General features: G+C 37.0%; 1 protein-coding gene and 1 long non-coding RNA gene across 4 annotated transcripts; one reads left to right on the plus strand and one right to left on the minus strand.

Moving 5' to 3' along the window:
* Positions 1-9,970: 9,970 nt before the first annotated feature.
* On the minus strand, positions 9,971-11,956 carry LOC123261730. Of its 2 annotated transcripts, XM_044723508.1 has the most exons (5): positions 11,688-11,956; positions 11,578-11,648; positions 11,384-11,503; positions 10,997-11,326; positions 9,971-10,340 (listed from the first exon to the last, which is right to left on the minus strand). In XM_044723508.1, the coding sequence occupies exons 1-5, from the start codon at positions 11,783-11,785 to the stop codon at positions 10,042-10,044; spliced, it is 918 nt and encodes a 305-aa protein (XP_044579443.1). In that variant the 5' UTR covers positions 11,786-11,956; the 3' UTR covers positions 9,971-10,041. The 2 variants fall into 2 exon arrangements, with proteins under 2 accessions (XP_044579443.1, XP_044579442.1); XM_044723507.1 differs by having other exon boundaries at positions 10,997-11,503.
* An 809-nt stretch (positions 11,957-12,765) lies between these two features.
* Positions 12,766-16,023, plus strand: LOC123261744. Of its 2 annotated transcripts, XR_006508748.1 has the most exons (8): positions 12,766-13,013; positions 13,088-13,157; positions 13,738-14,001; positions 14,065-14,887; positions 15,047-15,088; positions 15,169-15,273; positions 15,353-15,533; positions 15,612-16,023. It is a non-coding gene; the product is annotated as an uncharacterized LOC123261744 (long non-coding RNA). The 2 variants fall into 2 exon arrangements; XR_006508747.1 differs by having other exon boundaries at positions 13,738-14,887.
* The last annotated feature ends 2,862 nt before the right edge of the window (positions 16,024-18,885 follow it).

Here is an 18,885-nt window from a genome sequence, read left to right on the forward strand (position 1 = left end):
ATCCTTTCAATTTCCAAAATTTTGGGATTAATTATTTATCACTGTATGTTGACGGTCGGCAAATACCGTCAAAACCACTCCAGCCTGATTTTGGAAACCGTATGAATTACATAGACGCTTATCACACGTTATTCTCAGGCACAGGTATTCATTTTTTGAACGAAGGGAACTCTATAGACAGATTTGATTACCCTAACGGCTATTGTTTATATGCTTTTGATTTAACGCCCAATTTATCAGCTAATAGTAACACTCATTGGAATTTAATCAAACATGGTACAGTTCGTATAGAGGTTAGATTTGATAAAGCACTGGCTACAACTACAAACTGTATAGTATATGCCGAATATGAAAGTGTTTTAGAAATAGATGCTTCGAGACAAGTAACTATAGATTTCGCCGGGTAAGCAAGTATTTAAAATTTAGTATACGCTTTGCTGTAGTACGGTGGAGACCGATATGTCTTCTGTTGTTATATATATACAAGGCTTTATAAATAACGACCGTGAATTTTTACCTAAAGAAATAGGTGTAACCTCTCTCATTAACGGTGATACTGCACATTGGATTTTGGCTCCTGAATTCTCGTTTAACCTGCTATCCGAAGAAAGACAGCTCGAAAACAACGCCTTAACCCGAAAACATGGTCTTGAATGGTACGATGGGGAATCAATGGTAAAATACGTGCATACACAGTTACGCTTTTTTTGTCAAAATTCTATGAAAATTTATACAAGAGGGAGGGCACAAAAATCATACTTGGAATCTCTACTCTGCAGACCAGTTATAAATATTGAAGATTTGCAAGACAGTCCCTCAGTATCTACGCTGCATCAGCCACGGTTAACCTGTGCCTTACACAGAGTTTTGGAATCTCGAAGAAATCGGAGTCTTGGTTATAATCAGTGTGCTTTGTCTTGTGCTGACTTACTGAAACAGTGGTTAAGTAAGAAAGCAAATTCTGAAGCTGGTGAAAATAGCTACGAACCTTCACTCGTTTGTCCTTGGGGGTGTGAGGCTTGTAATGAACACGGTGCAGGTCTTAAAAGCTATTCAGTATATACCATACCACGCGATTGGAGTGTATCCTGCAGACAGGATCCCGAGAGTCTGGACTAAGCCTACAGCCTTCGTAGTAAACACCGATGGATACCATAAGCCAGGACAGCACTGGGTCGCCATATACGCCGATAGAGATGGCTGTGGATGGTACTTCGATAGCTATGGACTCCCACCGTATATCCCGCAGCATCTTAAACGCCTCAAAAACAACTGTAAATGGTTCAAATATAACCACATTCAGTTGCAAAAAGAAGATTCTCAAGTGTGCGGTCAATACTGTATCATGTTTTTGCATTATATGTCTACTTATCCTTCACTTGATAGATTTATATCTATCTTTGACGGAAGACTTGACAGAAATGATGAGATCGTCGAAGAATATTACAATACGTTTATGAAAATAAAGCCAAAAAAACATAACAATAATTTTGTAAGTGACATAATAGCTAATATTCAATCATGTTCTTAATTTTGTATTCACAATGATCGCTAATAATCAATTATGTACTCCTATTTTTTTATGTGAAATTAAATATCTAAAATGCAAATTTTTGTTGTATCTTTATTTATTTTGATATAATTGCCTCTCCTTTGAAATCTTCTATTTAATTATTAGTTTATATAATATTTTAGTATGATATAATAGTAATATACATATTGTGAAAAGGTAAGTATATCTTTAAATATAAAAACTTGATAAGTATAAGGAGTTGTAATCAATCACGTTGATAACCTTGGCAAAAAAGAATTTGCAAATTCAGCATTATTTCTATAACAGTTATAACTGTATGTATGTATCATCATCACGCTTATAAAAGCAACCACGTCAGTGACCTTGAGTAAAATGAATTTGCAAGCTCAGCGACATTGCAAAAGTTTATATTACCGTTACTACTACTACTGCTAGCGCTGCGGACTCGCACATACAAACACACGTTACCCCCCACCTCAAAGGAGTGGGATGCGCCAAAGTTGCACCATACTGCTATTATTATTATTATTATTATTATGTTATTAAATGCTCAGGGGGGTTGTCCCCGGAGTCCGATTCTCCGAGGGCCCAGCCTGAGCTCGATCCATTACTGCTGTACCACTCCGCACAACAAGGCGGTTAGTGATCACAGCAGGCCAAAGTCATTTTCCTAAGTAGACGGAGGGAACCTAGTATGACAGCCTTCTGCATCCTGACCGCCAAGAATTCAGCTTTTGATGAGCAAGCTGGAACTCTGGCAAGTGAGGATACAAAAGACTGTTTCATCCCTCCGAGGACGCCAACAATCAGGACGACGAGCTTGACACGGTAACCTGGGTAAAGTTTGCCAATTTCAAACAGGAGATCCTGATATATCTGTCTTTTGTGCTCTTCTTTGGCTGAGATGTTGTATTCAGCCGGGGCCGAGAACTCAATGACATAAATGTCACGAGTAGCCTTGTCGAAGAGCACAATATCAGGTTTGTTGTGATCTATCCGCCGAGTTGTTGCAAACGGCATGTTCCAATAAATTTTGCAACTGTCATTCTCAACAACCTGGGGAATATCTCCTGGCAGATAAGGCAGCACCGGTGTCACGTCAATACCGTAGCGGTGACGAAGATAGTAGTACAGTACTCTCAGGGCAGCATTGTGACGCTGGATGTATGCACCTCTCGCCAGCACAGGACATGCTGACAAAATGTGCATAAGCGTCTCCGGATGTTGTTTACACGCCCTGCAGGTCGTGTCCGGGAGCTGCACCTGGAGCACCTTGCTACGGTACTCTAGAGTGTTAATGACACCATCTTGGCAAGCAAATATGAACCCTTCAGTCTCGGACATCAGGCCAGCTGACTTTAAGAAGGAAAACGTCAGCTGGGTGGACAAGCCATGATCACGCACGTGTTTGAAGAACACGCTGTGCATAGACTTGTCCATCAGTTTGCCTAGGAGTAGTTTTTCCTCGGCGTTCCTGATGGCGCTCTTGAATTCCTCCTTTCGGAGTTCCATAAGAGCGTTTATTTCTCCAAGACCAAGGGTTCTTGCCGCATATATTGCTGCCTTATATAAGAACGACCCCTTATGCGCATTCTCATGTTTATGAACAATTTGCATAAGAAAGTCATCCTCATCTGCAGTGAAATTGACAACTTCGTGTGTTAAACCCAGGACTAAACGATCGTGAAGCCGCTCCAAGCTCTGCAAACCTCTCCCACCGATCGACCGGGAGAGGTATAATCTGGCGACTGATGAATTGGGGTGCATGCTCCGGTTCATGTTGATAGTCTTACGGGTTCTGATGTCGAGATCTCGCAGATCCTTTCGGGCCCATTTTAAGACACCGAAAGAGTATAGTAAGACTGGGACAGCGAGCGTGTTAGTAGCGGAGACTTTATTTTTACCGGAAAGTTCGGAGGACCAAATTTTCCGGAGTCTCCTAACATACTCGCTACGGAGAGTTGCTTGGACTTCGGAGACCGCATGCATGCGGTGCTCTTCCATTCCTAGATATCTATACAACTCTCCGGCGTCTAATTGTCTTAAAACGCTCCCATCTACCAACTCGACATCATCACCCGTAACAGAGCACTTACCCCTCGCCAGATGTACGACCGCACACTTGTCCAACCCAAAAGACATTCCGACATCCCGCGTGTACTCTGCTACGATGTTAAGAGCCGCCTGTAGATGATCTTCATCAGCACTATACAGCTTCAGGTCATCCATATAAAGCAGATGGGTAATCGAGTATTTTCGATCACCCGGAGGCCCCACAGAGTACCCACGAGTTTTACGGAGAGCAACAGATATAGGCAGCAGTGAGATGCAAAACAGCAGAGGGCTCAAGGAATCACCTTGGAAGACCCCTCGTTTGTACTCTACAACTCCGGTTATGTGCAATGCGTTTCCACTTCCAATGTGAAAACGCGTTCGCCAGAGCTGCATTGTACGCCGAATGCATTCCACTATTTCAGGATTGACCCCAGGCATTTGAGGAGATATAAAATCAACTCATGAGAAGTTGAGTCAAATGCCTTGCGATAGTCGATCCAGGCCATTGACAGGTTGCGTTGATAGTAGATCGCATCTTGTGTGACACATCGATCAACTATCAAGTTCTCTTTGCAACCTGACAGGCCTCTTTTGCTGCCACGCTGTTCATATATCTGTTGCCATACAGGTTCTATCTCATGCAAAATACGGTTGTTTAAAATTTTTGTAAAAATTTTATAAACCGCATTCAAGCAGGTGATAGGCCTGTAATTCTTTGGGTCAGACAAGTCACCTTTTTTGGTATCAGTACGGTTCGCCCTTCCACGAGCCAGTCTGGAATCGGTTCGTCAGCTCTAATGTACGATGTAAATATACGGGCCAGATGGAGGTGGGTAGAAGTAAACTTCTTCCACCAAAAGACATTTATGCCATCTGGTCCCGGGGCAGCCCAATTTTGCTGCCATTTAGAGCTGAACGAACTTCATTCACACTGACTGCAGGGCTCTCTTCATCAGCATTCTGTCTACGGTGTTCCCGACAGAATGCTTTAAAGTCGTGCAGAGCTGGAGTATTGGCGTTCACGTTTGGTTGATCTCCATACAACTCAGTCCAAAAAGCTTCCACCCGCTCAGGTGTTGGATAATTCCCGGTAACATCGGTCTTTGGTGTCAGAAAGCGTGAAGGGCTGGATCGAAACAACGAGTTGTCGACCAACCGCTTCAGCCTTTTCTCTAGTGACGTTTTGGCAGTCACTAGAGCCCGCAATTTATTGAGAGACTCTTCCTTGATGACAAGAAGAGTACTCTTATTCAGTGTGTGATGACGCCACCGAAGTTCAGCAGCAATGCGCCGAATTCGGGGCGTGTATGCTCTTTGAGTTGTTTCAAACTCAATCACACACTGAATGCGGGAGACCTGTTTCCGGGATCTGTCAATTTTGAGTCCAAGTTGTGAGATGCGCTGTCTCAACCTTGCCTCGATCGAGAGACAATGTCTCTCTCTCGGAAAAGCCGAAACTGCTGCACCATACACAACCTGGCTCACAGTGAGCAGGGTGGAATCCTCCAGGATGTTTGCACGGAGATCTTCATTTACCGCTTCTAGCTGTTGTTGGGAGTAAGTTATCTTTTTAGATATACTTACTTGCCGTCCTATAAAGGGATTGTTGTCATCCAAGGAGGAACGGCGTCGCTCTTGGTGTAATTGCGCCGGAAAGGAAAGTCTATTAGACTGCCTTCTATCCGGCACAAGCGATCTTCTATTACGCCGAAGATAAGCGGCATAATTACGCAGGTGTTTAGGCGTAAAATGCTCTAGCTCCGGATGCATATCACTCCAAAGAGTGTGCATCCGGGCCATATAACCGCTCACCCCCGGCTCGCTACGTTGGTAGCACACCAAGAGGTCGACTCGTAGTTCCTCCGTCCACTTAAAGAAAGTCCTTAAAGCGCCAGGGTCGTCATCGTTCATCGGGTCCGGCGTGCTCCTCCCACCTGATGAATGGTCCTCATCCGAAAAGGACCGGTTGTGGGGAGCACTTCTGAGATTACGCCTTGTTGTAACTCAGTATTTCAATGCAGTGGGTAGTTGGCCCACTGCATCGGCTACGTCGTTCGCCTACAGACCTGGTGTTATGGTCTGCGTTTCCCGCGATGCGCCGCTTGGAGGCCACGTAGCAAGCACCGCTTATTATTATTATTATTATTATTATTATTATTATGTTATTAAGTTATTAAATGCTCAGGGGGGTTGTCCCCGGAGTCCGATTCTCCGAGGGCCCAGCCTGAGCTCCATCCATTACTGCTGGACCACTCCGCACAACAAGGCGGTTAGTGATCACAGCAGGCCAAAGTCATTTTCCTAAGTAGACGGAGGGAACCTAGTATGACAGCCTTCTGCATCCTGACCGCCAAGAATTCAGCTTTTGATGAGCAAGCTGGAACTCTGGCAAGTGAGGATACAAAAGACTGTTTCATCCCTCCGAGGACGCCAACAATCAGGACGACGAGCTTGACACGGTAACCTGGGTAAAGTTTGCCAATTTCAAACAGGAGATCCTGATATATCTGTCTTTTGTGCTCTTCTTTGGCTGAGATGTTGTATTCAGCCGGGGCCGAGAACTCAATGACATAAATGTCACGAGTAGCCTTGTCGAAGAGCACAATATCAGGTTTGTTGTGATCTATCCGCCGAGTTGTTGCAAACGGCATGTTCCAATAAATTTTGCAACTGTCATTCTCAACAACCTGGGGAATATCTCCTGGCAGATAAGGCAGCACCGGTGTCACGTCAATACCGTAGCGGTGACGAAGATAGTAGTACAGTACTCTCAGGGCAGCATTGTGACGCTGGATGTATGCACCTCTCGCCAGCACAGGACATGCTGACAAAATGTGCATAAGCGTCTCCGGATGTTGTTTACACGCCCTGCAGGTCGTGTCCGGGAGCTGCACCTGGAGCACCTTGCTACGGTACTCTAGAGTGTTAATGACACCATCTTGGCAAGCAAATATGAACCCTTCAGTCTCGGACATCAGGCCAGCTGACTTTAAGAAGGAAAACGTCAGCTGGGTGGACAAGCCATGATCACGCACGTGTTTGAAGAACACGCTGTGCATAGACTTGTCCATCAGTTTGCCTAGGAGTAGTTTTTCCTCGGCGTTCCTGATGACGCTCTTGAATTCCTCCTTTCGGAGTTCCATAAGAGCGTTTATTTCTCCAAGACCAAGGGTTCTTGCCGCATATATTGCTGCCTTATATAAGAACGACCCCTTATGCGCATTCTCATGTTTATGAACAATTTGCATAAGAAAGTCATCCTCATCTGCAGTGAAATTGACAACTTCGTGTGTTAAACCCAGGACTAAACGATCGTGAAGCCGCTCCAAGCTCTGCAAACCTCTCCCACCGATTGACCGGGAGAGGTATAATCTGGCGACTGATGAATTGGGGTGCATGCTCCGGTTCATGTTGATAGTCTTACGGGTTCTGATGTCGAGATCTCGCAGATCCTTTCGGGCCCATTTTAAGACACCGAAAGAGTATAGTAAGACTGGGACAGCGAGCGTGTTAGTAGCGGAGACTTTATTTTTGCCGGAAAGTTCGGAGGACCAAATTTTCCGGAGTCTCCTAACATACTCGCTACGGAGAGTTGCTTGGACTTCGGAGACCGCATGCATGCGGTGCTCTTCCATTCCTAGATATCTATACAACTCTCCGGCGTCTAATTGTCTTAAAACGCTCCCATCTACCAACTCGACATCATCACCCGTAACAGAGCACTTACCCCTCGCCAGATGTACGACCGCACACTTGTCCAACCCAAAAGACATTCCGGCATCCCGCGTGTACTCTGCTACGATGTTAAGAGCCGCCTGTAGATGATCTTCATCAGCACTATACAGCTTCAGGTCATCCATATAAAGCAGATGGGTAATCGAGTATTTTCGATCACCCGGAGGCCCCACAGAGTACCCACGAGTTTTACGGAGAGCAACAGATATAGGCAGCAGTGAGATGCAAAACAGCAGAGGGCTCAAGGAATCACCTTGGAAGACCCCTCGTTTGTACTCTACAACTCCGGTTATGTGCAATGCGTTTCCACTTCCAATGTGAAAACGCGTTCGCCAGAGCTGCATTGTACGCCGAATGCATTCCACTATTTCAGGATTGACCCCCAGGCATTTGAGGAGATATAAAATCAACTCATGAGAAGTTGAGTCAAATGCCTTGCGATAGTCGATCCAGGCCATTGACAGGTTGCGTTGATAGTAGATCGCATCTTGTGTGACACATCGATCAACTATCAAGTTCTCTTTGCAACCTGACAGGCCTCTTTTGCTGCCACGCTGTTCATATATCTGTTGCCATACAGGTTCTATCTCATGCAAAATACGGTTGTTTAAAATTTTTGTAAAAATTTTATAAACCGCATTCAAGCAGGTGATAGGCCTGTAATTCTTTGGGTCAGACAAGTCACCTTTTTTTGGTATCAGTACGGTTCGCCCTTCCACGAGCCAGTCTGGAATCGGTTCGTCAGCTCTAATGTACGATGTAAATATACGGGCCAGATGGAGGTGGGTAGAAGTAAACTTCTTCCACCAAAAGACATTTATGCCATCTGGTCCCGGGGCAGCCCAATTTTGCTGCCATTTAGAGCTGAACGAACTTCATTCACACTGACTGCAGGGCTCTCTTCATCAGCATTCTGTCTACGGTGTTCCCGACAGAATGCTTTAAAGTCGTCCAGAGCTGGAGTATTGGCGTTCACGTTTGGTTGATCTCCATACAACTCAGTCCAAAAAGCTTCCACCCGTTCAGGTGTTGGATAATTCCCGGTAACATCGGTCTTTGGTGTCAGAAACCGTGAAGGGCTGGATCGAAACAACGAGTTGTCGACCAACCGCTTCAGCCTTTTCTCTAGTGACTTTTTGGCAGTCACTAAAGCCCGCAATTTATTGAGAGACTCTTCCTTGATGACAAGAAGAGTACTCTTATTCAGTGTGTGATGACGCCACCGAAGTTCAGCAGCAATGCGTCGAATTCGGGGCGTGTATGCTCTTTGAGTTGTTTCAAACTCAATCACACACTGAATGCGGGAGACCTGTTTCCGGGATCTGTCAATTTTGAGTCCAAGTTGTGAGATGCGCTGTCTCAACCTTGCCTCGATCGAGAGACAATGTCTCTCTCTCGGAAAAGCCGGAAATTATTATTATTATTATTCTTATTATTATTATTATTATTATTATTATTATTATTATTATTATTATTATTATTGTAATTACTAAGGGGTTACATGGGTTTCGTAGGGAGAAAAAAGACCTATTTTCAATAATTTTTTTTCTATATAAAAAATTATTTATTTAATTCAAAATTTTTTCTGTCTTAAAGATACACATTTAAAGAATAATTTCTAAGATTTTCAAAAAAAAAAAAAATTAAAACTCCGCCATTGTGACGTCATTTCCGGTGACCCCTCGAAAAAAAGGTGCGTCCGCGCTGTCAGCATAACTCCTGACAGGATCATCTCAAAAGAAAAAACAAAAATACGTGTTTTAGTTAAGACCATAAACTCGTGATTGAATGGAAAAAAAAAGAGTAAAAATTGGAATTTTGGCAGACCTTTTTCCAAAAAAATGATAATTTCGGTTAAATTTGCTCGACATTTTTTTTTTTTAAATAGTTGTAATTGAAAAAAAAAATCCTCCATACAAGCACAAGTAAATTGTATCTTGAACACCTGTGTGAAATTTCATCAAGATCGGTTGAGTAGTTTCTGAGAACTTTTGACAGCCGTCTTTGAAAACACAGTTCCGAGTAAAAACGCGTTAAATGGCGGAGTTTTATTTTTTTTTTTTTTTTGAAAATCTCAGAAATTATTCTTTAAATGTGTATCTTTGAGACAGAAAAAAGTTTGAATTAAATAAATAATTTTTTATATAGAAAAATAATGATTGAAAATAGGCCTTTTTTCCCCCTACGAAACCCATGTAACCCCTTAATTGTAGTAGTAGATATAGCTGTAAAACTTGTAATGTACTGCGAATACTTGTAATAGTATAAAAGAATAAGTTTAAATGATTATTATTGTTCCTTTCATCATTATTTTTATTATTATTCCTGTTCTTCTTACCTCTGTTGAAGGATCATTGTGTTATAATCAAAATAAATAAATACATAAATAAATTATATTGTAGAGACTTATGTTTGTTTATATTTAAGATAAAGTTATTATTTAAGAATAAATTATAATTCATTATAATTCACGGGTCAACATGAAATTTGACTTTGATTGCAAAGCATTAAATTTCGGTAGTTTAGGTCGTAATAAGACGGAAAAAAAATATATGGCATGAAAAACTTTGCTTTTGTGCTTAGAAGACTGATTGAACGAAATTTTTAAAAATCTCGGATTTTAATTTTTGATTGAAAATAGAACTATTGAAATAAAAATGTTTTTTATTTTATTAAGTTTTACTATCAAATTAGCTTACAGAAAAGTGGAAAATAACTTAAAAGTGCACACTTTTACTTTTTCTTTTATGTTCATAGCTACTTTCTCTCAATAAACCCCAAATATAGTCGCCCATCATGTTTTCATTGTATTGGCCTTGATAGCGTTGTTCAAAATTCATGATGTCCTGATGGAAACGTTCTCCTTGCTCTTCGGAATAGGCTCCCATATTGTTTTTAAATTTATCCAAATGAGCATGCAGCATATGTACTTTTAATGACATCCTGCAGCCCATGGCCTTAAAATTTGTAAGCATATCCTCAACCAACTTTTCGTAGTTTTCAGCTTTATTATTTCCTAAAAATCCAGAAACTACTGCTTTAAAACTGTTCCAACTTGCTTTTTGAGTACGATTCAGCAACGTTGGAAATTTTTCATCGGCGAAAATCTGTCTTATCTGCGGACCAACAAAAACCCCAGCTTTAACCTTTGCTTCCGATAACTTCGGAAAAAATTTTTTTAAGTATCCAAAAGCTTCTGAAGTTTCATCCAGTTTTTTAACAAATTGTTTCATCAATCCTAACTTAATGTGCAAAGGCGGCATTAACACTTTTTCGCTTCAACAATCGGCTCAAATTTGACGTTCTGTTTTCCGACACACAATTCTGTTCTTACAGGCCATGACCATTGAATATAGTGTTTAGAATCCGCTTTGCTATCCCACAAGCACAAATAACACGGATACTTTGTATATCCACCCTGTAGCCCCATTAAAAATCCCACCATTTTAAAATCTCCAATCAGCTCCCAGTTATACTCACGATACTTTACAGATTCAAGCAAAATTTTGACACTTTCATAATTTTCTTTAAGATGTACTGAGTGAGCAATTGGAAGAGACGGAAATTTATTTCCGTTGTGCAATAGAACTGCTTTTAAACTTTTTGTAGAGCTGACAATGAATAAACGCCATTCGCTAGGGACACAGGGTATGCCAATTGCTTCAAACATACCTTTAATGTCATTACAAAAACAAAGTCCATCTTCCTTCGTGAAAAATGTTGCAAACATTTCATGCCTAGTCCGCTGATCCGTGATCTTAACATCATCAAGCAAATTCCACTGTTTTAACCGAGAGCCTAGAAGCTCTGCTTTATTTTTTGGCAAATTTAAATCTCTAATTAGATCGTTAAAATCTTCTGAAGTAATGAGATAGTGTTTTGGTTGTTCAGGTGTAGGCAAAAACTCCTTATCGGAATTACTTTTATAAGAACTAAAAGATGAGCTACTTTTCTGCGATAATTTTTTTGGTGGCTCAGGTACTGGTCGTGTCAGGTCGTGAGCAATTGGAGCAGAAGAAGATTCGAGGTCAGGATATTCAATAGGTTTTGCATTTTTACCTCTACGTCTTTTACTCGGATTCACCATACAAAAGTAGCAGTCAGTAATATGGTCTTTTGGTTCTCGCCAAATCCTTGGTATTGCAAATTTCATAGACCTTTTCTCACCTCGATACCAACCTAAAAATATAAAAATAAAAATTAATATGTCTATTATTTTGGATTCATCGCTTAATTAAATAAAAATTGCTTACCTTCCAAACACCTTTTACAATAACTACAAGCAACATGTGGAGCCCATGGCTTATCTTGATTCCGTACAGGACAGTCAAAATATGCTTCATAGGCTTCACAGAGAACGTGAGATGTCTTTAGTTCATATTTCACGTCTCGAACTTTAATAAATTGACCACATATAAAACAAAATGCATCAGCATCGTATTTGCACTTTCGTGACGACATTTTAAGTTATTCTGGGCTTGTAAATAACACCTGATGGTTGTTTGTAGTTGTTAGAGGGTACTACACTATATATTAATGATGATAATAATATTTGCAAGATTGATTAATATTTAATGATATTTATTCACTTATTGTTTACATAAGTCACTTAGCGTCTCTCTTATATATCTAGTCAGGTCACAATCAATAATAATAATAATAATGATAATGCACAATTACGCCACAGCTATGGCGTGCTAAAAGGCGGGATTATTTGAATCTGTGCGGGATTGTTTGTTGGAGAGAGTGAGAGGGTTTCCCGCTCCGATGACTGGCGCTTTGGTAGGTTTGATTTGACTTCTGGCCGCTGGGAGCGCGACCGAGGCGGCAGGACCGCCACATGTTTATCACTCGGGTGCCATCTAGCGGCACAGTGTAAACGTTAATACCCCACTCTCACCGCGCGGTCTTTTTAAAAATATTAAAATCAATTAAAATTTATGAAAAAATTGAAAAATGAGTATTATTATTATAACTATCACAAAAGCAAACTTTATACCGAAAAAAGGTATTTTCTTTTCGTTTTTGTGCATAACTAACTGGAAAATAATAGTATAAACTTTAGGACAAAGAACGAAAATTTTTTTGTAGAGTCGAATAATTATTAATTAACCATTACATACTTTAGAAGTCTTTTTAGTGCCGAAAAAGTCTGAATAAGTCTGATTTTCTGCTTAATTTCTTTAATGAAATAAATCTGAGGAAGTCTTTATAACTCTTAATAACTCTTCTTGAAAGTTCCAAATTTCAGAGAGTATTTGACTTTTTCAGAGTTTTTCAGGCTTAATCAGAGTTATTCACAAATAATGATACTTTTTTTTCCTTTTTCAGAGAAAATAAGACTTCTAAAAAGTCTCATTCAGACTTCTGAAGACTTTTTCAGACTTTTTTCAGATAAATTTTTCCACAAGGGGCTCGTAGAGCAAGGAGCGTCCCCGCGTTTTCGTTGACACTCTCACTAACGCAATTGCGGTGTCCGTATTTAATAATAACATAATATACATACACTAATGCAAACAAGTTCTTTATTCTCTGGACTTGAGTATTTTCCGGATTCTCCCTCTGTATCCTTATTCGACGCTCACCGGCTCACGACGCGGATTATCATGTATTATGCTTGTATACTATATAATGCACTATTTTATTTTTTCTCATTTGTGTTATATGCAATTATATATTATTTAAAAAAGTGAGTATTCTTCTTTTTCTTAAATAATTATCTCTAATGTTACTAATTGGTTTTTTTTATATAATTTTCTATAGGTTCTAAAAAAGAGACAACAGTTGGACAGAGGTTAAACCAAGCTAACGAATGGATCAATCGAATGGACAAGTTAGTTTTATTATAATTTTTATTTTTACTACATAATAACGTTTATATTCTTTATCTAGTAAAGAATATTATGTGCTTGTTTGGTTAATTTTATATTTTTTTCAATTTGTAAAAAAAATCGAGTTATTATGATGAACGTACTTAGTATCAAAAGATTACTTAGTTCGTCATAACTCGATTTTTTTAAAAATGTTATTGCTTAATTTCATCCAATCGGTCTATCAAAAATAATTTTTGTTCAGTGTTGAAATATTTTGATGAGATAAATGCATCAAACTAATCGACTCATAATTCTAATTTTAATTTATTATTATTCTAATTTTTAATTTATTTTGTCAAATTAAAATGAAATTAGCATTGTAAGTATACTTCATATTTTTTATTTTCTTTTATTATTTTTTCATTATGTATAGTTTTATATGCCTGCAGTTGACGGTGAATGAGAGGAGAATATGTGTTGATTCTTTTTTATGTTTATTCATTGAATATTATTATTATATATATCATAAAAATATAGTACTTAATAATTATAATACATTTATAAAATGCTATATTATTTATTCTCAATATCGTTTTTCAGTAGCTGCAAATTAAATCGCCATCTGTTCAGTGCTGGCACTGACACTGGCACTGACAACTTTTCATTTAAAAATTTAACTACCAATTATTGGATTGCGGATATTCTTGTTGAGCAGGTTACATTTGGAGGAATTCGCCAGCTATCAGTAACACCTATAAATTTGTACCAGCTTAATATACATTAAAATTTGATTATACACCAGCAGTATATACTGACAATTTTGTTGAAATAAGTATTAAGAGCATTTAATACTTATTAATATAAGTAAGTATTTAGAAGTTTCTGTAATACAAGAAGGACAAAACTATATGTTTTATGTATTTCAAGAAACTGAGGATTTTCGTGAGTAAAATTCATGTTACTACTAAAAAAAACTTTTTCTTTGCTTATGTTAAATTCAATTCTTGTAAAACTACAATCAGTTTAATGTAGATTTTCAGTATTCGTTTAATTTGACTAGCTGCAGTTGGTGATATTAAGACTTTTATATAATTTATTTAAGATGACACTTTACGTGCACTGATTTTTCAAAATGATATTGTTACTTATATTAAAATTGTCATTGTTACGACTTCATTTTTGTTTAATTACAGGAATAAGTGTGGCAGTGATTACCATCCTCTGAAATAAAAATTTATCCCCCAGAAATTAATTAAATAAAGTAAATTTATACACAATTTCAGAAATTGCAGGAACATTCCATTATGTAGAAGCTGTTTATGAAAATTTTATTTTCACAAAGAAAAGTAAATTTTTTACCCAGACAAAATGTTCTGCCACGCTCAAAAACTCTGGCCATTAGCGTTGATGCCCAAAGGCAGCTGGGATTTCTGCCTTTATCCGAAATTCCAACAACACCAAAGTCGAAGACCAATCAGCACCAACAGACTGTACTCATTATAAAGTCAACTGGTATTCAGCATCAACATGGACTACCTGGTAGACCGACGACTCCTATATCTCAACCAACCACTCCTAACCGTATTCATCAAAGGAAGCACCCAATCGGACAATTACTTACACCACGTTCAGGCCGACCACATATTAAATTTTTAAGTGGAGCTGGACAAGTTATGGTTCAATCAAAGGAGGGTCCAGAGATTTTAAAACTTTCGAAAGAGAATTTTCAAATGATAGAGAGTAGATTTGCGTGAGTAAAATTATAAAATAGTGTAATTATTAAACAGAAGATGTTAATTGTTTAAAATGCGTTAAAACTTAAGTGACGTAATTAAAATACAAGCATGTGAGGCTTGAATATAATTATAATTTTGAGTTAATGTCCATTTCAGTTAATTTTATGTTTTAGGAGCTTAAATCAAAAATTGGACCAGGCGGTAGTGCGTTTTGAGTAAAAATAATAATTACATTGAGTTTTGTAAGTTTTATTATTACTACTATAGTGACTCTAATTTTAATTTTTATCTTTAGCGCATTAGAAGCTAATATGAACTCTTTGAAATTTTCTACTGGTGCTTAGTTCGATAAACCATCCACAAGTATGATGAATCAACACCTCAGCAACGCGAGCCAATGGTACGTATTAGATGGATATTTTATAAAGTGTACATTTAGAACTTATTTAATATATATATTCTATATTTATTAATTACAGAGAAATTATTTACTTTTTTATAATATGCACAATAACGTCAAATCTAACATGCGGAGCATTCTGCAGTACGAAAGATTAATGACTGATGAATTATTGACTGATGTTATTTGGAAAGGAAAAAAGGGCCAAAAGACTTCAAAACTCACTCTAGTTAAGAAATGCATCACTCATGACTTAAGCAGTAAATAACTTTTTTTTTTAATTCCTTCTTATCATTTGTATATTCTCATCACTGATTCTGATAATTTTGATTTTTCAGCCGTTATGAAGCAAATGTACCCGAGCACGACCTTTTCTGAATTCAAAGGAGCTGTTCTAACAGCGTTGAACGCTGTTAATGCTAGAGTTTACGCAAAAAAAAAAAAATAAGCTCCAAGCGGACGAGAAAAAATGATAAGGGTGCCAAGGCTGTCAAGTCAAAAAAAAATCAAGATGTCAGATGAAGATTTTTTTCAAAATGAGTGGAATCCTAAAAATGTCAACAGTGATGATGAGGAGACTTCAGGTGAGGATGAAAATGAGGATGGGGATGATGTTAGCGGTGACGATGAAAACACTGGTGATAAGAACGAGGCTCAAGGTCATCAAGACGGCCATGCCAGTCCACAAATCGCAAACCCAGCTATATGATTTTAATCTAATGTATTAAGGATTTTTTTTATTTTTAAAAAAATACTATTTTTATTATTCATTGTTTTTAATATTTTATTGTCTAACAAATTAGAAAAATTTTAAATATGTATTTTAATTATTATAAATTTGTAAGTATTTTATGTAAGCTACGTAAAATAAAAACAAAATAAAATGGAAAAAAGATGTGAAAAAAGAGACAAATTCTAATAATCTGCCATACCAATGAGTATTCTCACTTATTTTGTTGAACTTTACTAAAAGTTCACATCAAGACTTTTACTAAAACAATTTGATAAAAGCTAAAATCAATTTCCGGCCCTAGATTGTATAAAAGTTGGATTGCAACTTAACGTTAACTTTTACAATTGGATGGCTATCAGGGGACACAACTCTGACGGTTTCGGTGACACGGTAAAAGCACGGTCGAATGACGGTTGTTTCACGGTCGTTTCACCGTATAAAGTTCGTTCTTACCGAGCGATCTATCAGTCAGCATCGGATACCGTTGTGAACGATGTCTACTATGAATTTATTGAATATTTACGGTGCATACGCAAGTGAATCTACGACGTTATGACCGACACTGTACGTTCAATATACTGTCGAAACACGGTGATTTTACGCTACTGTCACGGACAATAAAATAAAAAAAAATATTTCGGACAGTCTAGACCGAGACTCGAACCCAATTCATCTGGTCGCGCGCTTAAGACTCTACCAGCTAGGCTATCTGACACTGCACGAAACGTTTGATTCAGTCACATGATAAGGTGTCAAAACCAAGTTATTTTTTTTTCATTGCACAGATAAAAATAGCTTAAATAAAGTTATATTTTTTTCATGACTTCAAAATAATAATCGTAATAAATGATTCAAATTTTTTGATGATTACGAATTCTTAATTTCGAAATTACGGTGAAATCATTAACTGTATAAAAAAAGATCTGGAAAAGAAATTGCTAAAAATTGAATTGTTAAAAAAAAATATCTCATGATAATTTTTCTTGATAATAAACAATTTTTCAGTAATTTTGAAATTAAAGTTTTCGTCTCTAAAAAAAAAAAAAAAAAAAAACCATAATGATTATTATATTTTTCATAATCAAAAGGTATTATGGTATTAAGACTATGAAAAAAATTCAACACTTGTAAGCCATAAACTTTTGAAAAGTATTGAAATGATGGATCTCTGTTGATTGCCTCTAATCTGATTAATTTTTTATGATTTTACTTTGAAATAAACAAAATTACAATAATTTAATATTTTTTTCAAATTTTTCATCCCGATTATTTACTGAAAATTTCTCCTATCTTTTTATACACTTTGAGTATTTTTAATGAAATAAAAACAAAATATAATCAGCACTTTTTCATTGTTGACTAGTAAAAAATTCCTGACTTACCGACATTATACGCTCGTTTTACGGACGTTTCACTCACAGACTATTGTGCATCTACCACCGAGTTACGGTTTTTTGACAATTTATATGTTTCCGAATGACTTTTAAATGACAGACAATCGATCGATAATCTACGATTTTTACTTAGGTGAAAAATCGGAGAAGTCAAGTAAAAATTTGGTTTTTTAAAGAGTGAAGTATGATAACTATACAGAATAAAAATCATAAAGTAACAGTGAACAACTTTCACAATGATATTCGTCATTCACTGTCAAATGACGGCCGTTCGATAGTCAAGTGACGGTCATATTCGACGATCATTTATCGACACTGTGAATTCACGGTACATTCACCGTCGTTTCACGATCATTTTACCGTGACCACGAATCCGCTAGGGAAGGTAATTATTTCTATCCTTCGAGCCTACTGTGGAACGAAGCGATAGCCATAATTAATAACTTGTATTTATTTTTGCTAGGAATTTAGCCGGCTTAAATAAATCAAAATAATTACTATAACAGTACAGTGCTTACAGATAATTAACAAAGCCGAAAAATAACCGAAAGCAGCGTAGAAATCAAACGAAGCAGCCACACTGGAGATTGTTATAGTTATTGCACCGGTACCTGAGTACGAATTGGAAAACATCTGAAGTCTCCAGGAATTTCATAACAATTCCAGGTATCGAAAATTAACATTTGTAGAATAAACTGCGCTGCTCGAGGAAATACTAGGCATTTGGCCAGGTTCCCTCTTCCAATCACTAGATTTATTACTTAATGATTGAATTTATTTAATAACTAAATTTATAAAATCGAGGTTAAGAATAACTTAATTAAAATTTAAGATTAAAATAAATTTCCGAAATTCAAAATAATTTAAAATTAAAATTAAAGGAGGTTAAATATTATAATTAAATTTACAGATTAAAATATTAAATAATTCAAGTTAAAATTAAAATAAAATTTAGAAAATAAAAATTAAAATTCACATAAAGTATCATTAAAATTATAATTAAATTTAATAACTAAAATTAATCTCTAAACTTAAAATAATTCTAAAGGTTAAAATTAGAATTAATAATCAAAATCAACCTCTAAAATAATTCTAAAAGTTAAAAGTAAAAATTATAATTGGATTCAATCTTCGAAATTTAAAGTAAATTACAAATTAGTGAATTAAAATTAAAAAATTATCATTAAATTATCATTAAATTAAAAACTGTTCAAGACTTCAATAAATAAATTTTTCCAAATTCCAGTAAAATTTGATTGAGAAAATTATAGTAAAATTTCGACCTTGAAAAATTTAGCCAAGCTAATATTCCTATCTCTAATTCACTCTGGAATGCAAGATGGACGCTAAGCCGAATACTCAGGCAGATTAAATTCAATTGAAATAAATCTAAAATTTTTGGTTTCAAGAAAGTTTCTGTGATAAAATTATAATATAATAAAATAATAATAATAATAATAATAATAATAATAATGATAATAATAA

Source organism: Cotesia glomerata, linkage group LG3, assembly GCF_020080835.1.
Source record: "Cotesia glomerata isolate CgM1 linkage group LG3, MPM_Cglom_v2.3, whole genome shotgun sequence".
NCBI classification, from domain to species: domain Eukaryota; kingdom Metazoa; phylum Arthropoda; class Insecta; order Hymenoptera; family Braconidae; genus Cotesia; species Cotesia glomerata.